This window comes from Hippocampus bargibanti, linkage group LG07 (assembly GCF_051943395.1).
Source record: "Hippocampus bargibanti isolate YZ-2025 linkage group LG07, ASM5194339v1, whole genome shotgun sequence".
NCBI lineage: Eukaryota > Metazoa > Chordata > Actinopteri > Syngnathiformes > Syngnathidae > Hippocampus > Hippocampus bargibanti.
The window spans coordinates 7,574,288-7,600,539 of NC_142740.1; the positions used below are offsets into that span (position 1 = coordinate 7,574,288).

Consider the following 26,252-nt stretch of genomic DNA (forward strand, 5'->3'; position numbering starts at 1 on the left):
GTATGCCCCACAAGTAGGATGTGAGCTGGCGGAGAAGGAGAAATTTTGGTTGGACTTTGATGACTTTGATGACTTTGAAGTCATACAGAACATCCCGAGAAGTGAGAGGGTTGTAATTGGTGGAGACTTCAATGGACATGTTGGCGCAGGAAATAAAGGTGAGGAGGTGATGGGCAGGGTTGGACTCCAGATGAGGAACGCTGAAGGACAGATGGTGGTTGACTTTGCTAAGAGAATGCAAATGGCTATTGTGAATACTTTCTTTCAGAAGAGACAGGAACATAGGGTGACCTATAAGAGTGGAGGCAGAAGTACACAGGTAGACTACATTTTGTGTCAACGGCGCCATCTAAAGGAAATCAGTGACTGCAAAGTAGTGGTTGGTGAGAGTGTAGCCAGACAGCATAGGTTGGTGGTGTGTAGGATGACGCTGGCAGTGAGGAACATGAAGAAACCAAAGGCTGAAGTGAGGACAAAATGGTGGAAGTTGAAAGCGGAAGAGTGTTGCATGACATTTAGGAAGGAGGTAAGACAAGCACTGGGTGGGCAAGAGGTCCTTCCAGATGACTGGCAAACTACAGTGAACATAATCAGAGACACAGTCGGAAAGTACTTGGTGTATCAAGTGGACGAAAGGTAGATAAGGAGACTTGGTGGTGGAATGGGGAGGTGCAGGAGTGTATACAAAGAAAGAGGTTAGCAAAGACGAAGTGGGACACTGAGAGGACGGACGAGAGTCGACAGCAGTACAAGGAGATGCAGCGCACGGTTAAAATAAAGGTGGCAAAGGCCAAACAAAAGGCCTATGATGACTTGTATGCTCGGCTGGACAGCAAGGAAGGTGAGACTGATCTTTACAGGCTGGTGAGACAGAGAGACAAAGATGGTAAGGACCTGCAGCAGGTTCGGGTGATTAAGGATAGAGATGGCAATGTATTAACAGGTGCCAGTAGTGTGATGGCAAGATGGAAAGAGTACTTTGAAGAATTGATGAATGAGGAAAATGAGAAGGAACAAAGAGTAGAAGATGTGACTGTTGTGGACCAAGACGTAGCAAGCATTAGCGAGGATGAAGTGAGGAGGGCGCTGAAGAGGATGAAGGGGGGGAAAGGCACTCGGGCCTGATGATTTACCAATCGAGGTATGGAAGTGTCTGTGGTGTTCCTGACTGGGTTATTCAACAAGATCTTAGATGTGAACAGATGCCTGAAGAATGGAGACGAAGTGTACTCATGCCCATTTTTAAGAACAAAGGAGATGTGCAGAGTGGTACTAATTACAGAGGAATAAAGTTGATGAGCCGTACAATGAAACTCTGGGAAAGAGTAGTTGAAGCTAGACTAAGAGCAGAAGTGAGCATTTGTGAGCAGAAGTATGGCTTCATGCCAAAAAAGAGTACGACAGATGCAGTGTTTGCTTTAAGAATGCTGATAGAGAAGTACAGAGAAGGTCAGAAGGAATTGCATTGTGTCTTTGTAGATCTGGAGAAAGCGTATGACAGGGTGCCCAGAGAAGAGCTGTGGCATTGCATGAGGAAGTCTGGAGTGACGGAAAAGTATGTCAGAGCGGTGCAAGACATGTATCATGACTGTAAGACACTTGTGAGGTGTGCTGTCGGTATGACTAAGGAATTCAAGGTGGAGGTGGGACTCCACCAGGGGTCAGCTCTGAGCCCCTTCTTGTTTGCTATGGTAATGGACAGGCTGACAGACGATGTTAGACAAGAATCTCCTTGGACCATGATGTTTGCAGATGACATTGTGATCTGTAGCGAGAACTGGGAACAGGTGGCGGAGAAACTAGAGATGTGGAGATATGCCCTGGAAAGGAGAGGAATGAAGATCAGTCACAGCAATACGGAATATATGTGTGTGAATGAGAGGGATCCAAGTGCAAGAGTGATGCTACAGGGGGAAGAGATAAAGAAGGTGGAGGATTTTAAGTACTTGGGGTCAACTGTCCAGAGCAATGGAGAGTGTGGAAAAGAGGTGAAGAAGCGTGTCCAGGCAGGCTGGAGCGGCTGGAGAAAAATATCAGGTGTGATGTGTGATAGAAGGGTTTCAGCTAGGATGAAAGGAAAAGTGTATAAAACCGTGGTCAGACCAGCCATGATGTTTGGACTGGAGACAGTGCCACTGAAGAAAAGACAGGAAGCAGAGCTGAAGATGTTGAGGTTTTCTTTGGGAGTGACCAGGTTGGATAGGATCAGGAAGGAGTACATTAGAGGGACAACTCATATTAGAGGCTTTGCAGAGAAAGTCAGAGAGGCCAGACTGAGATGTTTTGGACATGTCCAGAGGAGAGACAGTGACTATATCGGGAGAAGGATGCTGAGCCTTGAATTTCCAGGCAGGAGACCGAGAGGAAGACCGAAGAGGAGGTTTATGGATGTGGTCAAAGAGGATATGAAGGTAGCTGGTGTGAGAGAAGAGGATGCACAAAACCGGGATAGATGGAGGACATTGATTCGCTGTGGCGACCCCTGAGGGGAAAAGCCGAAAGGAAAAGAAGAAGACTTCAAATGACTTCTACTGAGCGCACTTTACAAAGATTCCGCCACATATAGCCATATTTTACGTTTTAAGACATACACTGAATATTCATGAAGTCTTGTTTTTGAGTTGATGACGAGTCCGTATGTGACGTCACTAAAGGACCTGCTAGCTAGCAGGCTGCTAAATGACCTGCTAGCTAGCAATCTAGATATATATCTATTAGCTATCTACTTACTAGCTGGCTGGCTAGCTTTCTATCTATTTGAGTTACTTCCATTGTATTTTGAACAGCTGCCCTCATTTCAAGCGTATATAACTCCAGACTCATAATTTAGGAATTAACTCTTTTTTTCAGATGAAAGAAGGGTGTCTAAGGTTTCTTACACTGCTTTCAATGTTTATGTAGTCCTAAAACTCAATATTCTGTGGGTCCTGCAATTTGACTGCCAATCACAAAAACCCTGCCACTGGAGTGGACACCTATTTGCACATCGTCAGGCAGTGAATGAATTAATATTGTTCACCGTGACCATATCGAAGGTTAAAAACAACACGCGAATCAATCATCGCACAGTTTTCTTCTGTGTAAAATGCAGACCCTAAAGCTACCGAGCCTGGTATTTTCTATCTCTTAGCTATTTATTAGCTCTCTAGCTATCTAGATTTCTATCTATTAGCTATTTATTAGCTCTCTAGCTATCTAGATTTCTATCTATTAGCTATCTGGCTGTCTAGCTAGCTAGCTGGCTATTTATTAGCTAGCTGGTTCGCTTTCTATTTACAGTGCCTTGCAAAAGTATTCAGCCCCCTTGAATCTTGCAACCTTTCGCCACATTTCAGGCTTCAAACATAAAAATATGAAATTATTTTTTTGTGTCAACAAGTGGGACATAATCGTGAAGTGGAACAACATTTATTGGATAATTTAAACTTTTTTAACAAATAAAAAACTGAAAAGTGGGGCGTGCAATATTATTCGGCCTCTTGACTTTCAGTGCAGAAAACTCACTCCAGAAGTTCAGTGAGGATCTGCGAATGATCCAATGTTGTCCTAACTGACTGATGTTGATAAATAGAATCCACTTATGTGTAACCAAGTCTCTGTTTAAATGCACCTGTTCTGTGCTAGGCTTAGGGTTCTGTTTGAAGTGCAGAGAGTATCATGAAAACCAAAGAACACACCAGGTAGGTCCCAGATACTGTTGTGGAGAGGTTTAAAACTAGATTAGGATACAAAACGATTTTCCAAGCTTTAAACATCTCAAGGAGCATTGTGCAAGCCATCATATTGAGATTTGGATTTGGATTTGGATTTACATAGAGTCATTCATTCTTCAGGACTTGCGGTACCCTCTTTGCGATGACATGAAGCAGTTCTAGATGAAAGAGGAGAGGATCAAAGCATCCATTTCAGCAGTTGATCAAGGACGTCATGGTGGAATTTGCACATATAGCTACAAGCTAAATGTTGAAAGCAAACACGAAGCTGTAGCGTCCATTGACGAAAAGACATTGTCTCACATCTCCTGTCCCACATAAATCCGCTTCAATTCCAAGCCGCGACAGTTCCACATACGCATCGGCGCTTTGCGCTGACGCTCCTTTCTTCTTATCGCGGGCTCCTCAAGCCATGTATCCATCCAGCCCACAGACTGTCCACTGAACAAAGCGGGGCTATGAAAATGCTGCCCATTACAGGCGCAAAAAAAACACAATGGCCCCAGAGCTGTCCAGCGATGACAGTCGAATGGCACCGACATTCCTCCCTTTCAAAAACAGTACTGGCATATTCATGCTGCCGAAAAGGCGCAACCGTTCAGCACAGTCTCCTCCTTGATCAATGTCGTGGTCAAAAATGCTGAAAAACAATCCGGATCCGTTCCACACGACGCACAACAACACAAAGTGACAAAAGAAAACACAAAAACAAGACAAAAGCAACAAAAAAAGCAAGGCTCATCAGAGCACTTGCTGAAGGCTGCCTACTCGGGCGCCATCTTGGACTCCTAATCCAGATGAAAGTGGCATCAGACCACAGCAAATCTACCAAGACCGTCCGTCCAAACTTTCTTCTCAAACAAGGAGAAAACTGACCATAGATGCAGCCAAGAGGCCCATGATCACTGTGGATGAACTGCAGAGATCTACAGCTGACGTGTACGACTGATTGTTGTCCATAGGGCAACAATCAGTCGTACACTGCACAAATCTGGCCTTTTCGGAAGAGTGGCAAGAAGAAAGCAATTTCTCAAAGATATCCATATAAAGTCTCGTTTAAAGTTTGCCACAAGCCACCTGGGAGACACACAAAACATGTGGAAGAAGGTGCTCTCGTCAGATGAAACCAAAATTAAACTTTTTGGACACAATGCAAAACGATAGATTTGGCGTAAATCAACACAGCTCTTCACACGGAACACACCATCCCCACTGTCAAACATGGTGGTGGCAGCATCATGGTTTGTGCCTGCTTTTCTTCAGCAGGAACAGGGAAGATGGTTAAAATTGATGGGAAGATGGATGGAGCCAAATAAAGGAACATTCTGGAAGAAAACCGGCTGGTATCTGCACAAGACGTGAGACTGGGACAGAGATTTATCTTCCAACAGGACAATGATCCAAAACATAAAGCCAAATCTACAATGGAATGGTTCAAAAATAAGCGTATGCAGGTGTTAAAATGGCCAAGTCAAAGTCCAGACCTGAATCCAATTGAGAATCTGTGGAAAGAGCTGAAGACCATCCAACATCACTGAGCTCGAGCTGTTTTGCCACGAATAATGGGCAAGAATGTCAGTCTCTCGATGTGCAAATCTGATAGAAACATACCCCAAGCGACCTGCAGCTGTAATTGGAGCAAAAGGTGGCGCTACAAACAATTAAAGCAAGGGGGCCGAATAATATTGCACGCCCCAATTTTCAGTTTTTTATTTGTTAAAAAAGTTTAAATTATCAAATAAATGTTCCACTTAACGATTGTGTCCCACGTGTTGATTCTTGACAAAAAAATAAAATTTCATATCTTTATTTTTGAAACGAAATGTGGCGAAAGGTTGTAAGGTTCAAGGCGGCCAAATACTTTTCCAAGGCACTGTACATTGTATTTTGTACAGCCCCCTCATTTCAAGCTCAGATAACTCCAGACCCATAAAATTTAGGAATTAACTTTTTTTCTGATGAAAGAAGAGTCTAAGGTTTCTTACACTGCATTTAATGTTGATGTAGTCCTCAAACTCAATATTCTGTGGGTGCTGCAATTTGAGTGAGAATGACACAAACCCTGGCACTGGCGTGGACACCTATTTGCACATCGCCTGCCACTGAATGAGTTAAATTGGCTCCTGTTTGACCTTGCTACAGGATTCCGGCATTGTTGTGGAGTCGTTTAAATCTGGCTTTGACCCTCCGGGCGACTTCCCCTTTGAGGACTTCAGCCAGAACCTCAGTCGAACCGGCTCAGATGGGGCCATCAGCAACACGCCTAAAAGCGAGCGAGAAGGAGCGCCGGGACCGCGAACAGATCCTAAACACACAATGAGCAAAGCCAAGAACAAACTCTGGCTCTTTGGGAAGAAACCCAAGGTAACGTTTGACCACAGTTGACGTATCAAACATTAGCTTGATAATCTAGCGCCTATTTCTAGCTAGCTTTCTATCTGAGTTACTTCCGGGTTGAGTGAAGGCCTAGCTAGCTATCTGTTAGCTATCTATTAGCTAGCTAGTTTTCTATCCGAGTTGCTTAGCTATCTATTAGCTGGCTAGCTTTCTATCTGAGTTACTTCCGGGTTGAGTGAAGGCCTAGCTAGCTATCTGTTAGCTATCTATTAGCTAGCTTTCTATCTGAGTTACTTCCGGGTTGAGTGAAGGCCTAGCTAGCCTTCTATTACCGATGTATTAGCTAGCTAGCTTTCTATATGAGTTACTTCCGGGTTGAGTGAAGGTCTAGCTAGCTATCTGTTAGCTATCTATTAGCTAGCTAGCTTTCTATCCGAGTTACTTATATATCTATTAGTGCTCTATTAGCTAGCTAGCTTTCTATCTGAGTTACTTCCGGGTTGAGTAAAGGCCTAGCTATCTATCTGTTAGCTATCTATTAGCTATCTAGCTTTGTATCTGAGTTACTTACGGGTTGAGTGAACGCTGGTGCGTGTGGCTGGCGCTGCTCACCCACTGAAGAACTTATCCTGTGACTGTAAAGTGACCTTAAGAGTTTTGAAAGGTTTGTTTATAAATGAAATGTATTATTATTATTACAGTAAAGTCTCGTTATATCGATATTCTCTGGAGTCCGAAAAAATATCGATATAACCGGACTATCGATATATCCGATCCTGCGCGCATGTAATTTTCTCCTTGCGTTCATAGAAATAGTATCGTAATAAGCGGTACTATTGATATAACCGATATCGATATAACGAGACTTTACTGTATTTTCAAATTTGACCTTGTGAAAATTTTATCCTGGGGATATTTTGTCGCGTTTACATTTCTTGACAGGTTTTTGTCACCTACCGTCGAATCGTTGGTACGTTGGTGGACCTTGGCCTTCTTCTTCTTCATAGGGTCAATGTTGGTTAATTATTATCTCCCGGTTGGCCACCTCGGGGTCGGAAAACTCGGTTTGAGGACGATGTTAATGATTTCCTGCGATCGATGACTTTTATTGTACAATTTCGTACCGCACGACTATGAAAACATGGCTTTGATTATTTAGCATATTGGCGGCTAATTGTTAGCCTTGTATTGCGATTCAAATGAAATCGCACTTTCTTGTGAGATGAGATAACCTTTATTTGTCTCACATTGGAGAAATTCTGATTTCAAAGCAGCAAAGTTAGGAAAGGAAAAGAAAAGGAAAAAGTGGGGAAAAAATCTAGCAGCGGCTGTAAAGTCAGCCACTTTCGTGGCGCCATCTTGAAGTCAAAACAACAACAAATTAAATGTCCTTCATTATGACAACATATCTTTATCTGTGCTTCCAATGGGAGCCGGTTTAATGTGTTTTTACAACGGTGCCCCCCCTCCCCCTGACTTTTTTCTCCCCATGAACCGGTTCAATGTCAATCAATATTTTCAATATATAATGTGTGACAGATAAATATAACAACATAATATGATATGAACTGCATTAAAACTGGGTCAAACCTGGGTTTTCAACCATAATCGCTTCCAGAAACTTTTGAAAACTCATTTGTTCGAAAACCAAAACATTTCCCATTATAATCAATGTCTGCTTTTTTTATCGTGATTAAACAATACAAACACGCAAAAACACGAGTATAATGATATAATCCGTCGGTCATAATGAGACGCAACACCTGCAATTGATATACAGTGATACCTCAGCTTACGAACGCTTTAGCTCCCGAACTTTTTCCCTTACGAACATTAAATTCACGATAATATAGTCTTGGCCGACGAACTAGTTTTCGGCGGACGAACCAAACCACACGGTGCCATGGTGGCTAGTGGACAAGTTTTCGGCGGATGAACACCAAACCACACGGTTGAACAGCGCCACGGTGGATGGCAGACTAGTTTTCGTCACCCCCTTTATTTGAGTGTGGACGTGGTCTGTTATAGAGTGGAGAACTTTTGCTATTACAGGACCGAAAAAGACCCCATCACTGGCCGAAGAGTACACAAAAGAAAATTACGGTCGAGCAGAAGAAGGAGATCATCAATAAACACGAACGAGGTGTGCGTTTGTGTGACTTAGTGTCCCAGTACCATTGGTACGTGTGGTGAAGGGTGTTTCTGTGTTGTCTAAGCAATGGTCTCAGGCAATAGAAGAGGTTGAAAAACGTATATCTATTTATTAATGATTAATGAAAAGAAGCTAGCAGGGGACAGTGTGAGTGAGGGTATTATCCCCAAGAAAGCACGGGAACTTCACTCGGATAAGAGGCAACCTGGAAGTTCGTCATCCAATGACAACTACCATCACAAAGATAAATAAATGACTTTATTATACAGTATAGTTTATTTTTCTATATACAATACAATAACACATTTATTATACATAAAATAAGGTATATTTTGTGTAGTTTTAAGGCTTATTTCGTTAAATTATGTTTTATGGGGACCTGGGAACGGATTAATCGTATTTTAATGGTTTCTTATGTGATATAAATGTTTGGAAGACGAAGTTTTCGCCTTACACAAACATTTTGGGAACCAATTAAATTCGTAAGCTGAGGTATCACTGTATAAGGAAGGGGGGGGGGGAGTCGAGTGGTGCATTCAGGTGCGCTCAGTTTGGTCCAGAATCCATTTTCGGTTGTAAACCAAGGCATAAAAAAAACTGAAATTTGTAGTCGAACACTAAATTTGTCAAGAACCGAGACGTTTGAAAATCAAGGTTTGACTGTATTTTCAAACCCGAATAAAAAACACAAATTATGACACAATGAACTGGCCGCAACATGCCAATGCTGATGAGGGTCGTTATGGTGATGAGGTGATACCGGTGGGAGTGGGGTTAATAGGCCAGTCAGGTATGTAGGAACAATCAGTGGGGCCACAGGGAGGGGTCCTCTGCCCCCCCCAACCTGAGAGTAGGGACCTATCATAGCTGTGTCCGGCGCCACCATGTCTGGACATTAGGGATATATAAATAGGGCCGATACGACCAGTCAGACTTTAGTTCGCTGACGAAGCCTCTTGGATAGGAGGCGAAACGTCCGAAACCTTCACATTTGTACAGATGACGGCTGAAGAAACCTTCTCATTGTTTGGATGCTGTGGTAATCTTTAAACGTACTTTCAAAATATTCAAAATAAAATGCGCAGCAAATACAAAGTGCTTGAAAAATAAGACTCGCCATCGCCGCATATGACACAGCTCCTGGATTTCATTTTCGGAGAAGAAGAAGAGAAGAGCGACATGCGTCAAGAGTGACATATTGTGGATAGACAATGCGGTCGTTTTTCAAAATAAAACATGAGAGTGCAAAATGAATCAAACGGATGGCGAAATGAAGAAAGCAAGAAGCAATGAAGTAAGCAGAGTTATGTATTCTTTCTCTGTCAGTTTGGTACCAAACAACACACGGACCGGTAACCGAAAAATAATTAATTTGACCCTCAAGGGGAAAATGTGCCGTCCTGACTTTGGTTTCTGTCCTCTCTTCCTGTCCCCCTTTTCCAGTCCCCATCTTCCTCTCCCCCTCCACCTCCCCATTCATCCTCCTCCCGGTCACGTCCATCCACGCAATTTTTCCCTCCCAATCGGTTCAGCTCCGACCGAGTCAACCAGTATCTGTCCGACATAAAGACCACCGTACCCCGAATCCCACAGAACTTGAAGGGGCTCAGAAGAGGGGTGAGCCAGGAAGTACCGTCGCGTCATGTGACTTTCTTTCGGCCAGATCACCTTGCCTTGATGATTTCGTGTGTTCTCCTACGGCAGGGGTGTCAAACTCATTTTATTTGCCACGGGCCACATTGTCATGACGTTTTCCTCTCGGGGGTCCGGCATAAATTTGGGGAAGCCATTAGAATGTAAACACATTTTACATCTAGAACGCACAACAAATTGATGAATAGCTAGTTTTCAAATTTGAACTCAATAATCATGACTTTTATTGTGGTTTACATACAACAATTTGACATCTTGGTTTGGACTTTGGCTCGCATCATGGCACTTGGCATACTTGATTTGCTTTTGCGGGCCGAATAAAATGATGTGGTGGGCCAGAATTGGCGCCCGGGCCTTGACTTTGACACCTTTGACACCATACATTGTACCGTAATCAAACTAAAAATGAGGTCCAATGATTTTGGTTTGCAGTGCTGATATGGTGTGCCGTGCTGTTATTTTTTATGTATTTTTTGCTGACTTTGTGGTTTTGGTCGTTGACTTTAGTTCCATTGAGAGTCCCCTTGAACAGCAAGACAAACAAGACCACAAAAGTCTTGTTTGGTTTTTACGCCCGTCATTTGTGTCAAGTGGCTCTCAGTTGGACCGCCAAAAATGAATGACTCATACCTCAGGTCCACCCGACATATTCATCCGAATTGAGGAATATCAGAAAAAAGTGAATTAATTTAGGATAATTTTAATAATTGTATTAATTTTTTTATTTAACAGAAAATTTGGATAATTTTAGGGGCCACTTCGGAATTCGTCAACTTTTTGTAACGCGCCAATCAAAGTCAATCAAGGATATGATTGTATCATGTTTGGATTGTCTCATCAGCTTTCTATTCAAGGCATTGATGGACAAAAATATTATTATTAAAAAGGAGATTTTTCTATTTTTTTGTGGTGGCCAACAGCCCCTCAATTTCAGAGTAGATCTGCAGTAACTGAATCCCTTCTCCACATTCAGAACAGCGCCCCAAAAAACTGTCATAAGGTGAACATTTTTAAGTTAAGTTACTATTATATTATTATACTAAGTTACTACTACTACTACTACTACTACTACTACTACTAATAATATAATAATAATAATAATAATACATTTCATTTCTAAGTGCCTTTGAAAACTCTCAAGGTCACTTTACAGTCACAGGATAAGTTTTTCCGTGGGTGAGCAGCGGGAGCCACACGCGCCAGCGTTCACTCAACCCGGAAGTAAATAGATAGTAAGCTAGCTAGCCAGCCAGTAGATAGCTAATAGATAGCGAACAGATAGCTACCTAGATAGCCAGCCAGCCACCCACAATATAGCTCAAATAGATAGAAAGCTAGCTCGCTAGCTAATAGCTATTATTTATGTGATCTCTTCAGAAATTAGCCATAGGGTGGATTAAAAAATTTTGTCTCTGAAATAGAATAAGATAAGAAAATGTTTATTGGTCTCACAATGGAGACATTCTCAATTCACAGCAGCGAAATGGAAGAGGAAAAAAAGGAAGTAGAAAAAACAAAATTTAGGAGCTTAAGGTTTTTTTCCTGGCTTGAGGTTTTTTTCTAGGCTTAAGGTTTTTTTCCCAGGTTTAAGGTTTAGTAAAGGCAGCCACTCTCGTTGCGCCGTCTTGAAGTCAAAATCACTTTTTCAAAACTTTTTTTTAATCTCCAACGAATTTTGTTATTTAAATCACCAATAATACATTTGTACATTGGAAAGTGAATTGAAATGTTCTACAGAATATAAACATATTTATTCATCACATCACCTTTTTAAAATATTTTTAAACCATATCACGGGCCATAAAAACCCCCCGGGCCATAGATTGGACACCATCGATTTTGTACGTGAATCAAAAAGTCAATGGGGGGCAAAATTAAAATGTCGCAAGTGAGCCATAAGTCATCATGCATCTGTCCGGCTGCTTTTGGACTCACCATTTTTTTTAACCATCGTCATTCCACTAACCCCCCCTTCTCATGTCGTCTGTTTGCTCTTTCTGGAATCGCTCATGCCTAACACCCCCCCCCTTCCCACAGTGGTCCGTCAAAATGGTAAGTGGTCATCAGAAAATAGGCTTAAACTTCAACCTGTGGACTATCCCAGTTATATCCATCAAAATCCCTTCGTCGTCAACCCCCCCCCCCCCCAACGTGCCTTTCTGCCGCCCAATGTTTTCCCATTGAACCTGAAAAAAATATTTTCATGAGTATTCTATTAGTTTGCTGGCTGGCTATCTATCCAGCTAGCTAGCTATCTATTGGCTAGTAATCTGGTTGGCAGGCTATCTATTAGCTAGCTAGCTGGCTATCTGGCTATCTATTAGCTAACTAGCTATTTATTCAGTTGAGTGAATGCTGACGCATGTGGCTGCCGCTGCTCACCCACAGAAAAACCTATCCTGTGACTGTAAAGTGACCACAATGGGGAAATTTTCTGATTCTTCTGATTCTGAAAAATGAAATGTATTATTATTATTATTATTTTTCCTGCGAGGGTCATGTGGGTCCTTTTTCCAGAAGGGAAGCGTAACGTGCATGAATGCATGCATGTCAGTCAAGTGTAGTTATTGACATTTTGCCCCCCCCCCCATCCCCCTACACCCCAGGCACCGTCGGTGGAGGACTACAGCCACTTGCCCCCTGAGCAGAGGAGGAAGCGTCTGCAGCAGAAAATCGATGAACTCAACAACAAGCTCCAAATCGAGATGGATCAGAGGTACGTCGTCTTCTTTCTTCTCCCACACCAAAACTCTTAATTTGGATGACCAAAATTGACATTTTGATACTTTGAATTGGACACAAATGAATAGAAAAAGGGCAACATAGTGATAAAGATGCTGTCTTGCTCATCGTTATTTTATCTGTGACATCTCCTCTGCTAGGGATGCCTTGAACAAAATGAAAGACGTGTATGAGAAATCGCCGCACATGGGGGACCCCAACAGCCTACAGCCCAAAATATCCGAGACCATTTGCAACATGGAGAAGCTACGATCCGAAATCCACAGACATGAGGTCAGAAAAGAAACACCTCCCCCATTGAAAAGGAGGCATATAGAATGAAGACATTGGACAGCAGCACTGTTAGCTGTGTTTGCTAAGTGCTGCCATCTCGAGGCTCAATTAGGAACAAAAAAATAGGTGCGTCATTGACGGAATGAGCCCCCAATTTTTCAAAATGGCTATTTTCTAATTTAAAAAAAGTTTATATCATGGCGATTTTCTAAATTATAAAAAAATCTAAAATGGTAATTTTCTAATTAAAAAAAATGTTTCTATCATGGCGATTTTACATGTAAAAAACAATTCTAAAATTTTGATTTTTTTTTCACATTTTTCCTAAATTCTAAAATGGCAATTTTATAGATGTTTTTAAATGTTCTAAAATGGTGATTTTAATAAAAAAATGTTTTGATAATGGTGATTTTCTAAATAAAATAAAATTCTAAAATAGTGATTTTCTAACTTTTAAAAACGTTTCTATAATGGCGATTTTCAAATTTTAAAAAATATGCTAAAATGGGGATTTTTCCAATTTATATATATATATATATATATATATATATATATATATATATATATATATATATATATATATATATATATATATGTATATATATGTATATGTATATATATACAGTAAAGTCTCGTTATATCGATATCGGATATATCGATAGTCCCGGTTATATCGATACTATTTATATGCACGCACGGAGAAAATTACATGCAAACAGGGTCGGATATATCGATAGTCCCGGTTATATCGATATTTTTTCGGACTCCCTTGAATATCGATATAACGAGACTTTACTGTATATGTATATATATATATTCATCGTTTGTATATGTATATATATATATATATACAGTAAAGTCTCGTTATATCGATATTCAAGGGAGTCCGAAAAAATATCGATATAACCGGGACTATCAATATATCCGATATCGATATAACGAGACTTTACTGTATATATATATATATATATATGTATGTCTGTGTAAGCTCTCAGTCGTACAGGAGTGGTCCATCGATGAGAAGGTTTCTTCAGCCGTCATCTGTACAAAAGTGAAGGTTTCGGACGTTTCGCCTCCTATCCAAGAGGCTTCGTCAGCGAACTAAAGTCTGACTGGTCGTACCGGCCCCATTTTATATATCCCTAATGTCCAGACCTGGTGGCGCCGGACACAGCTATGATAGGTCCCTACTCTCAGGTTGGGGGGGGGGGGGCGCGGGACCCCCCCCTGTGGCCCCACTGATTGTTCCTACATTCCTGACTAACGATTGGCCTATTACCCCCACTCCCCCCGGTATCACCTCATCAGCATAACGACCCTCATCAGCATTGCGAAAGTTGCCTAACCTGTTTTGCCTGAGCAGGCTATTGTATGAACGATCCAAATTGAACCTCACACCACCAGACCGGTTTAATGAAGGATTTTGTTGTTTTATAAGAATCGCCTCTTTTACCCCCCTTTCAAACCATCTATGTTCTTTCGCTAAGATTTTAACCTCATTGTCGTCAAATGAGTGGTTAGTAGCTTTTAGGTGCAAATGTACTGCCGATAGAAGAGATGGAGAAACAGGCCCTCACATCCTTCCCAGGGACAAAACCTAGACACTGGTTTAGATATGTGGACGATACTTTTGTCATAATTAAGAAACAAGAAATTCAATCCTTCACAGATCATCTCAACTCTGTAGACTTCAACATTAAATTTACTCGTGAGGACATTCAAGAGAACCAACTAGCCTTCTTGGATTGTAAAGTAATTATAAAAGAGGACAGAGCGCTAAAAACAGAAGTCTTTAGGAAGACTACGCACACTGACCAATACTTACTTTTTGACTCTAACCACCCTTTACAACATAAACTAGGAGTTATCAGAACCCTCCAGCATAGGGCTAAACTAATACCAACTAGCACTGAAGGTAGAGAAAAGGAGTCAAAACATATCAGGAGAGCACTCACTAACTGTGGGTACCCTCAGTGGTCATTCAACAAATGTCAGAAAGAAAGAATAGCGAACGAAACCAATAATTCTCAAGATTCTAAAAGGAGAGGAGTAGCAGTACCGTACATTGCAGGAGTTTCTGAAAAATTACAAAGAGTCCTTTGGCAACATAAAATTCCTACTTATTTCAAACCGATAAACACGTTAAGGCAAAAATTAGTGCATCCAAAAGATAGGCTACCAAATGAAAAACAAAGTAATGTAGTTTATTCCATACATTGTAAGAATGAAAATTGTAAAGAGCAGTACATTGGGGAGACTCAACAAATTCTCAAAAAAAGACTTTATCAACATCGCAGGGATAATACTAGTGGGCCTCAATCGGCAGTACATTTGCACCTAAAAGCTATTAACCACTCATTTGACGACAATGAGGTTAAAATCTTAGCGAAAGAACATAGATGGTTTGAAAGGGGGGTAAAAGAGGCGATTCTTATAAAACAACAAAATCCTTCATTAAACCGGTCTGGTGGTGTGAGGTTCAATTTGGATCGTTCATACAATAGCCTGCTCAGGCAAAACAGGTTAGGCAACTTTCGCAATGCTGATGAGGGTCGTTATGCTGATGAGGTGATACCGGGGGGAGTGGGGGTAATAGGCCAATCGTTAGTCAGGAATGTAGGAACAATCAGTGGGGCCACAGGGGGGGGTCCCGCGCCCCCCCCAACCTGAGAGTAGGGACCTATCATAGCTGTGTCCGGCGCCACCAGGTCTGGACATTAGGGATATATAAAATGGGGCCGATACGACCAGTCAGACTTTAGTTCGCTGACGAAGCCTCTTGGATAGGAGGCGAAACGTCCGAAACCTTCACTTTTGTACAGATGACGGCTGAAGAAACCTTCTCATCGATATATATATGTATGTATATATGTACGTATGTATATATATATATATATATATATATATATATATATATATATATATATATATATATATATATATATATATATATATATATGTATATATGTATGTATATATGTATGTGTATGTATGTATGTATATATGTATGTTTATATGTATGTATGTATATGTATGTATGTATGTATATATGTATGTATATATGGATATATATATATGTGTATATATACAGTAAAGTCTCATTATATCGATATTCTCGGGAGTTAGAAAAAATGTCAATATAACCGTACTGTCGATATATCCGTCCTGCGCCGAACTGCATTAACAAAAGCCGCCAAAAGAGGGTATCCAAGCGCCATATAAGAAACGGAGCTGGCCATGAGCTCGCCATTTTGTGCCTTTTTTTTGGGGGGGTGAGAGATGTTCCCCGAATGTTGCCTCAAAATGGCACATATAATTCTTTAATCGATTGCAAACATGTATGATTTCCTCTTCAGTGCTTTCCTCTACAGTGTATTTGCATCATATTCATAACTGGATGTGTAACAAGAAAGCATATTATCCGAATCTGAAGCCATTGTTTGGATTCACAAGCAATGCAAGAGGTCTTGGCGTGAAGTCATTTTTATTGGTGTTTTGCATTTGAATAAAAAGTGACATCGGTTGTCCTTTAATGCACAGTATGGAATGTATGGTAATTTTCAAAATCACGCTTCAGCAGACAAAACAAGAAACATTGTTGAAAAAAACGATTCCATTCATATACAGTACAGTGGGCATGTACATAACACAACAGGGAAACTGCAACGCTTACATCTTACTGTATTATGTATGCAATTTAAAAAAGTCATCAATCTTCTTCTGCTTCCCATTTTTACCTTTTAACACAAACACTTCAATCTCGTCTGCTACACACAAGCTAGCGTCTGAAAATGGAAATGGCTCTGATACACGGGAGCTGGTCACGTAACGAACTCACGTGACCAAGTCACGTGACCAAGTCGACCAATGGCGAGGCCGATGGCGCGACCGATTGCGTGTATGCAGATAAACATAGCAAAATGGTCGGCGGGAGATGAAAAAGAGCACCGTAGTAACCGTATTATCGCAAAAACCACGAATCGTACTAAACGGAACTAATTATACATAAAAAGACTAGAAATGTGCTCGGGAAATGAAAATAGTGTCGTAATAAGCAGTATTATCAATACAAACGATATCGATATAACGAGACTTTACTGTGTGTGTATATATATATATATATATATATATATATATATATATATATATATATATATATATATATATATATATATATATATATATCACCATTTTATATATACATATAATATGGCGATTTAAATGTTTCTGTAATGGCGATTTTCTAAATAAAAAAAAATGTGATTTTCCAATTTAAAAAAATATTTATATCATGGCAATTTTAAATTTAAAAAACAATTCTAAAATGGTGATGTTCACATTTTTCCTAAATTCTAAAATGGGGATTTTCTAGATGTTTTTAAATTTTCTAAAATGGTGATTTTAATCAAAAAAAGTTTCGATAATGGCGATTTCTAAATAAAATGAAATTAAAATGGTGATTTTGTAATTTTTAAAAACGTTTGAATGCGATTTTCAAATTTTTAAAAATATTCTAAAATGGGGACTTTCTAATTTAATAAAATATATAAATGGGGATTTAAATGTTTCTATAATGGCGATTTTCTAAATAAAAAAAATAAAAAAATGTGATTTTCTAATTTTTAAAAAAGTTTATGTAAGTGCGATTTTCTAAATTTTGAAAATAAAATCTAAAATGGTGATTTTCAAAATATTTTTACATTGTTTTAAATGCCGATTTTAATTAAAAAAAGTTTCTAAAATGGCGATTTTCTAAATACAATAAAATTCCAAAATAGTGATTTCCTAATTTTTAAAAACATTTTTATAATGCCGAATTTCTAATTTTTAAAAAATATTATAAAATGGTGATTTAAATGATTTAAAAAAAGTTTCTGGAATGATTTTCTAAAAAAAATGTGATTTTCTAATTTAAAAAAGTGTATATAATAATAATAATAATAATAATAATAATAATAATAATGAGAATTTTTAAAATAAAATCTAAAATGGTGATTTTTTTTAAGCTCTAAAATTGTGATTTTGTAAATCTTTTTACATTTTCTAAAATTGCGATTTTAATCAAAAAAAGTTCTGATAATGGCGTTTTTCCAAGATTGCCCCACACAGCAAATCCGGCCCCCTTTGCAAAAATCTGGACACCCCTCACTCACCCTGACTGGATCTAGTGGAGCGGTTGTATTATTTGATTAGCTCAATGGCGCCATCTTCTGGCCAAACATGAAATTTCAATATTTTTGATGGCTCTGAAAAGCTCAACAACTTGATCCTACTCCACCCACAGGCTTGGTTGTCAGAGGTAGAAGGAAAGCAGGCCTCCAAAGACCGCAGGCACAGTGTCGACAACCACCATCCCGCCCCCCAAGGCAGAGAGAGGTACCGCTCCCCCCCCCCCCTCACCCATCACCAATCTCGTCAATAATTTAACAATTATCAATCAGTCAAACTTGGATTTTGGGCTCGGTTCTCAATCAATTCGGTTTTCAACCAAAAATGTATTTTTTTGCCTCGGTTTACAACCGAAAATTAGTTATTGATTTAACTGAGCGCACCTGAATTCCACCACTGGACCCCCCTCCGCTTCCTTATACGTCACTTTGGTTTTTAACCAAATCGGTTTTCGGACATGTTTCTGGAACGGATTATGGTCAAAAACCCAAGTTTGACTGTAACTGCTGTGAAATATCGGCTGAAATCTGGTTGCCACAAAATAAAGAAAACTAATAATCGTGAAATAAAATCTACCATCTATATACATATAGTAATCCTCCATTTTGTACAACTACAGCTAGGACACATCTAGCTAGCTAGGGTTTAGAAATGAAGGGATGCCCATTTCAAGATAAGATCAGAGCATTGTCATCACATGGTGAGTAATTTTACTTTATTTGAATGTTATTGTGGCCATTTTATATTTGAGTTAGTGGCATATATTTACGGGTTGAGTGAACGCTGGCGCGTCTGACTGCCGCTGCTCACCTACATGAAAAAAATGTTCTTATCCTCTGCCTGGAAAGTACCCTTGAGAGTTTTGAAAGACGCTTATAAGTACAATGTATTCTTTTTTTTTTTAAATATTATTATTATTATTATTATTATTGTTATTATTATTATAATTACTGTTATTACAATAACAATAATTTGTTATTATTATTACAGTAAAGTCTCGTTATATCGATATTCAAGGGAGTCCGAAAAAATATCGATATAACCGAGACTATCGATATATCCGACCCTGTTTGCATGTAATTTTCTCCGTGCGTGCATAGAAATAGTATCGATATAACCGGGACTATCGATATATCTGATATCGATATAACGAGACTTTACTGTATTAATATTATTAATATTATTACTACTATTACTACCACTATTACTATTACTATTACTATTACTATTACTATTACTATTATTCCCCTTCCCACCTCCAAAGCGGAAAAAAATGTGTCCCATTACAGTCCGGAAGGTAGTTACACAGAAGACACCGGTCAGGAGCATCATCCACCTCATCAGCACTCCGCAACCCCCCCTCAACCGGGACACCCCAATGCCGACCCGCACGAGTTCGACGACGAATTTGACGACGACGACCCGCTGCCCGTCATCGGACATTGCAAAGCTTTGTATTCTTTTGACGGTAAGGTTAAATTTTTTTCGGATTTCTGAGACCAAAATCCTGTGTTGGACGTGCGTTTTTTTGTAGTTCTGTAGCCGCATGTTTATTTGTTGATTTTTTTTCTTCCTCTTCAGGTCAGAATGAGGGAACCTTGATCATAGCTGAAGATGAGGTAATTCGTATCATTTTCTCTCATTTAAAATTCATTTTTAGCTATTTGGAGCAAATTTTGTAAGGTGTTGCATAATATATCGTATTTTGCTTCGCTTCTGTAGCCATGACGTAAACACATAATTTAAAAAAAATGTTGTCTCGACCCATATAAAGGGGATGGATAATTATATTATATTTCATAATTTGTCTTACGATTGGCTATATTGGATCTAATGGAGGGAGCAATTTAACTCACTCACTGCCGGACGATGTGCAGTAATGTGTCCAGTCCAGTGCCAGGGTTTTTGTCATTGTCACTCGAATTCCAGGACCCACAGAATATTGAGTTTTAGGACTACATAAACATTCAATTCGGCGTTAAAAACCTTGGGCTATCTTCTTTCATCAGAAAAAAAGAGTTAATTCCTAAGTTATATGGGTCTGGAGTTATATGAGATTGAAATGGGGGCAGATGTACAAAATACAATGCAATACTGGTTTAAATAGTGCTTTAACAACAGCTGAAGCTGTAACAAAGCACTAACATGGAAAAAAGTGAAATGCTGCCACATTGTCATTAGTCTGACCAGTGCTTTATCGGCATCCAAGCAAGATAAAACAAAATCCGGACAAATTCGGGAATGGTGCTCTACGTCATATTTTCAATTCTCGAATCAATTTGTTAATGACAGCGAATGAGTTAAAATATGCATGGTGATCAGTGGTTAGTATGTCAGCCTCGTAGTGCATAAGTCGTGGGTTCGATTCCCCATTCTGCCTTTCTTGTGTGGGGTTTGCAGATTTTCTGCAGGCCTTTCTTCGGGTACTACGGTTACCACCCACATTTCAAAAACACGCATAGCAGGGGGATTGAACACTCCAAATTGTCCCTGGGTGTGAGTGGTTCGGAAAACGGATTGTCATTTCAACTATTCGACTCAAAGGGGTTTTTTCTGGATTAATCCGGTTGTTCATTCAGCATGTCACTCCTCACTCCCCCCTGCAGGTTTTGTACATCATCGAGGAAGACAAAGGCGACGGCTGGACGCGGGCAAGAAAACAGAGCGGCGAAGAAGGCTACGTCCCCACGACTTACGTGGAAATCACGATGGAGAAAAACTGCAAAGGTGCCGTCACCTATATCTGAAGCTCATTTTCTACCCCCCACACCCTCAAGCCCCTTTTTCCACCGGCACGGATGTTCTCCGTTACAAATATGCCGACCCAGGGTTGTTCAACCGCCTTCTATTTTGGATTCTTTGGCATTTTTTTTTTTTTTTGTTAAGAGACTGGAATTTATTTTAGGACCTCGCTACAGTATACACGTGAGAAACTGTTGTTGGACATGTTCTTCTGCCTCCAAGCCTTTAAACTGTTCAAGTTGAAGCGATCGACGTTTCGGAGCGATATGTTTCGGAGCGATCGACGTTTTGAAGTGATACATGTTTTAGAGCGATCGCCGTATTAAAGCGATCAACACTGTGGAGCGATCGACGCTGTGGAGCGATCAGCGCTTTGGAGCGATCGAGGCTTCGGTGCGATCGAGGCTTCGGAGCGATCGATGTTTCGGAGCGATCGACGTTTCGGAGCGATCGACGTTTCGGAGCGATATATGTTTCGTAGCGATATATGTTTCGGACCGATCGACGTTTCGAACCGATCGACGTTTCGGACCAGTTGCGTTTCGGACCAATCTGCGTTTCGGACCAATCTGCGTTTCGGACCGATCTGCGTTTCGGACCGATCGACGTCTGAGCGATCGACGTCTTTGAGCGATGAACGTCTTTGAGCGATCGCAGTTTCAGTGTGATCGTCGTTTCGAAGCGATCGTCGTTTCGAAGCGATCGGCGTTTCGAAGCGATCGTCATTTTTGGAGCGATCGACGTTTTCGAAGCGATCTATGTTTTGGAGCGATCCATTCCATTTTTTAATTAATGTAGCCTGTATTCTACATTTCACGAAAAAAAAATCAATCACATCCAAAAATAGTCCTATCTTCTCCTTTCCGTCATTCGTATACTCCCATCCATCTTTTTTATTACGTTTTTCCACGGATAAACAAATGCTCCAAAACAGCGATTGTGACAAAATACGGGGACATTTAAGGCTCGCCATCCATTTTTCAGCAAGAGGCTGCGCAACGTGATGAGGATTTTGATTCGATAGCAAACGTTGCGTTTGTATCTCGGCTGGTCCGGTCATTTAACCGAGTCTCTTCTCTGTATGACTGTGCAGGTTCCTGAGGGCTGCAGGGTGGCCAGGTGGTTTGATTTGGTTGGTGGAGGGCTCTCGCTGATGGCTGATTTTTGTTATTTTCTTATTTTTTGGTGGCGGTGGTGAAATGAGAAAGGGAAAGAAAAGGGCAAGTTTGCACGTCGGCATGCTCTCACATCCATAACGGACGCGGCCTTCGAGGCTTTTAACTGAACTGTGATTTGCAAAATGGCGGCAAAGTCAAATTTAACGTGATGCTCGCGTGATGCTGTAACAAATGTCACCGGCCACTAGGGGCCGGCGTCTTTGCTCTTAAACTTCAAATTGACAGCAAAAAAATGAAGATGCTCCACATTTCACATTCAGCTTTTCTCTCATTGGTTTGATGAAAAAGTCCACAAGTTGAATGATTCCAAAATTTTTGCACCAATTTAATTTTTGCGCCTTTTTTTTATAATGATCTTAAAGCACAACATTCACTTGCACCCTTCGTTTTTTTTCTTCTGTTTTATTTAAACAAGAGTTTGCTAGTTCAGCATTTCCATTATTGTGGAACTGACAAAAAATCTAATCTATTCAAAAAACAAACAAACAAGACCACGGAAACCCGAAAGAGACATGAATGGGAGAAAAAAAATTCAGATGAACAACTGCATTACCTAATGTGCATTTGTCATTTTCTACTGCGTGCATTATATCTGCTGCTCTTAGCATTTTTTAGCCATGTTTTATAATAATAATAATGCATTTAATTTCTAAGCGCCTTTCAAAACTCTGAACGTCACTTTACAGTCACAGGATCAGTTTTTCTGTGGGTGAGCAGTGGTTGCCGCACACGCCAGTGTTCACTCAAGCCGGAAGTAACTCAAAAGATAGCAAGCTAGCTAGAGAATAGATAGTTAATAGCTAGCGAGTAGATACCCAGCTAGCTACCAAATAGATAGCTAATAACTAGCAAATAGGTAGCTAATAAATACAGTAGCTAGCTAAATAGCTAAATAGCCAAGTAGATAACAAGATAGCCAGCTAATAAATTTTCAAGATATCTTGTATGAGGTCAACTGAAGCATCCGCTGTCCGCAAATAATTAGTAAATGATGGACCACAACAGTGTCGGAAGAGTATTTTGCTCCTGCGCTCACAAGCTAATTTAATTTTTTTCATGTCTCTTTTGGGGGTCTCGCGGATTTCAATATTTGCTGCCACTAACTATCAGCGCCGCACTGTTCTTTTAACTCATCCTTTCTCTGTCATCTGTTGGTGATGCCTTGCCTGCCTTCCTGCGCCACTCTGCTCCTCATGCCCGCCTTCACGTGTCCTCCATATAAAGTTGCATGTTCTTAACACGGCCTAACGTCTCCCACACGTGGTCCATTGTGTCTATTTAGCGAACTGCGCACGCTAATCCGGAGCGTACGTTGAATGAATGAATGAATGAATGAATGAATGCTTTATTGTCATCTAATATTTCCGCCATGACTTGTAAGTTATGCGTTTGCATGCTCCGGACGGCCATTTTGGGGTCACGTCAGGGTTTCCGCTCAAGCAGGACAATCTACAACCACCACCGCCGCCGCCGCCACTACCCTCCTCGGCCAGCAGATGGCAGACTTTCTTCACCAAACTCAAAGCCGAACAACAGAAAAAAAAAAGCTCCAGATTTTTTTCTTCTCAGGTTTTCTGATCGATCTCTCGTTAGCTCATCACCCTGTCATCCTTTTTTTCTATTTTGAGATGTGACATCATCCGCATCCCTGATCACGCTCATAATTTGTTTTGAATGACTTGTAGATATTTGTATCTTTTTAATGTCCTGTTTAAATGTGTTTTCACTGATTGATTGATCGAATGCTTGATTGATCGATCGATTGATTTATTGATTCGTTCTCTTCGGAAGACAATATGGTTTTAAATAGAACCGATGCACTTTGCTCCCCGAAGTACTCCAGCATTTGAATTTGATGAGCAGGACAAAAAAGCTCTGCTGAATTTTATTTTATTTTTTAAGATCCTCGTTTTTTTTCTACTCTTTTTTTTGTAACGACATGCATGATTTTGACTCCATCTTTTGAATCCATTCCTCACGATTGTTTCCGATTTTTTTCTAACCTCGTCACTGTGTACGCTCAGACGGTGAATTCACGGGAGTTGGCGGTTTTTTAGGACAAACTAACAGTGTTGCTCAAAGGTAAACATAAGATGTGACCACGCCTTAATCTTGTATTTTTGTTTATTTATGAAGCTGTGAAATGTGCAGAATGATGCTGTCGATACTAAAAAAAACTCAACCCCTTTTATTTAAGTCATCTTTCCGAGATTGTTGAAGTCAAAAATGTGGGTACAAAATGTTGACTTTTTTTTTTACAGTGTCATGATGTTGAGAAAAAAAAATAATCAAAGGCCTATTAACGCAGTTAATCAATTAAGGAACATTTTTAAGACGACCGTCCCCGTTCATATTTTTGTTTATGCAGTATAACACTGAACGTTAATTTACCTTTCAGTCTTCCAGTTGCTCATGTTGGTGTAGAAAATGTGAAAAACGAATAATCCGAAGACTCTCTTTAAATTCATTTTAATTCTACGTTAGGGGAAAAAAATCACTGATTGTCCTATTATGTCTGATTTTTTTTTAAATGTGGGAAATTTGCAATGACAAATTGTGGATTTTGTTTTTTATAAATGAAGGTTTTCTAAATTGAGCACTGTATAGACTACTTGTGTTCTATTATATCCTCAGTTGATGTGGTTGTTTTTAAGACTTCGCAAAAGTCGATGAAAAGGTTTCTTCCACCGTCATATGTACTATGATAGGGTCACTAAACCGATATGGCGGTGCGAGGTTTGGATCGTTCGTACAACAGCCTGCTTAGGCAACATAGAATTAGTTTAGTAATGCTGATGAGGTGATACAATAGCAAATAGGGCAATCAGGCCAGTCGTTGACATACTGTCCAGTATGTCATTGACATACTGTCCAGACATGGCACCTGTAGGGATATATATAGGGCCGAAACTACCAGTAAGACTTTCGTTCGCTGAAGAAGCATCTTGGATAAGAAGCGAAACGTCCGGCACCTTCAAAGTACAGATTACAGCGGAAGAAACCTTTTCATCGATGGACCACTCCTGTACTACCCAGAGCTTACACAGACTCTTCGCAAAAGTGGAAATATTAATTTTCTAAATTGTGTTTTTTGTCACCGTTTCATACTCGCTCAATCTGGTCATTCGACGACAAACCGTAACGGAGTTCCAAGTATCGCGAACTCTTCGTTCAATCACACCGGAGGGAAAAAGGGGGAGGGGCTCAGCTCCTTAGACGACGACCGTCGTTCCGGCATTTTAGTACCACCACGGAGCATTCAAGTGGATCATCGTGTAAATCTGGTTCATGCTCGACTTGGTACCGTTCAAAAGTCGTAAAAATATATATTATTTATAATTCTGATCATGATAAAAAGTCATTGGAGAGCCTGTGGTGACTTTTGTGAGTTTTGTGTTGAATATGAAACAGATCAAGTTTGCTAAAAACGTGTTATAAATTCAACCAAGCTGTACTACTAAATAGCCAAAGACCTTCACAAGCTTCTCAATGTTGATTTTGTTTCAATTGTCATCACGTTTGTCCTGCAAATGTACAAAGAATAAGTCCTGCACAAAGAAGTGTTCACTAACTCTTTTGATGAAACCAGCCTAAAAAAGTAAAGCCTCGCTCTTAAAACCACGTCGGTACACTACAAGAACTTTGTGCAGGTTTTCATGCCTCTGTATTGTAATAAACCGACGACAATACTTTTCTCAGACTCATATTCTTATGCACATGTGTTTTTTATTATTTTTTTCACTTTGAATGTTGTCAGACACTTTGTGGACTAAATGCCTTTTTTTATCCAACTTGTAGAATATCGCTGAAATAAAGTGAGCAACGATGCAAAGGACTTTTTTGTTTTTTTCTTGCTGTATGGCAGAAGATTTTCAACGGTATGCCCACGGTTCCAAAGTCAGAAGAAAATTCCACAAAAATCCTTTTAATTCCTGATGCTTTTTTTCTGTTTGCAGATTTTGATAGTACGATGGGACCTTGGCTTATGCACTTAATTGGTTCCCAGACAGAGTGTGTAAGGCGAAAAGTGTGCATCCCCAAAATTAATTTCCCATAGCAAACCATTAAAATGAAAATAATCCGTACCCAGGTCTCCATAAAATATAATTTTCAACTAAATAAGCCTTAAAACCACAAACAATATACATACCTTATTCTATATATAATAAATGTGCTATTGTATTGTAATGCTTCTTTGTTGCGAAGGATGGTAGCAATGGTGGACTTAGCACATTGCTATTGGGCCGTGAAGTCAGACAAACACACCTCGTTCGTGTTGCTCAATGATCTCCT

The 26,252-nt window shown here is 40.0% G+C and overlaps 1 protein-coding gene across 3 annotated transcripts in view; it reads left to right on the forward strand.

The window, feature by feature from the left end:
• The window catches only part of fnbp1l (formin binding protein 1 like), an 85,135-nt gene extending 59,341 nt beyond the window's left edge, over positions 1 to 25,794 (forward strand). Inside the window, exons 9-17 of one of the 3 annotated variants that reach the window (XM_089000171.1) lie at positions 5,856 to 6,077; positions 9,646 to 9,819; positions 12,462 to 12,571; positions 12,738 to 12,870; positions 18,155 to 18,246; positions 19,329 to 19,507; positions 19,621 to 19,658; positions 20,646 to 20,766; positions 21,875 to 25,794. In XM_089000171.1, coding sequence (XP_088856297.1) covers positions 5,856 to 6,077; positions 9,646 to 9,819; positions 12,462 to 12,571; positions 12,738 to 12,870; positions 18,155 to 18,246; positions 19,329 to 19,507; positions 19,621 to 19,658; positions 20,646 to 20,766; positions 21,875 to 21,882 — 1,077 coding nt within the window. In that variant the 3' untranslated portion in view covers positions 21,883 to 25,794. Of the gene's footprint in view, positions 1 to 5,855; positions 6,078 to 9,645; positions 9,820 to 12,461; positions 12,572 to 12,737; positions 12,871 to 18,154; positions 18,247 to 19,328; positions 19,508 to 19,620; positions 19,659 to 20,645 lie in introns of all 3 variants that reach the window. The other 2 variants (XM_089000170.1, XM_089000172.1) reach the window with 2 other exon arrangements.
• Positions 25,795 to 26,252: the final 458 nt, after the last annotated feature.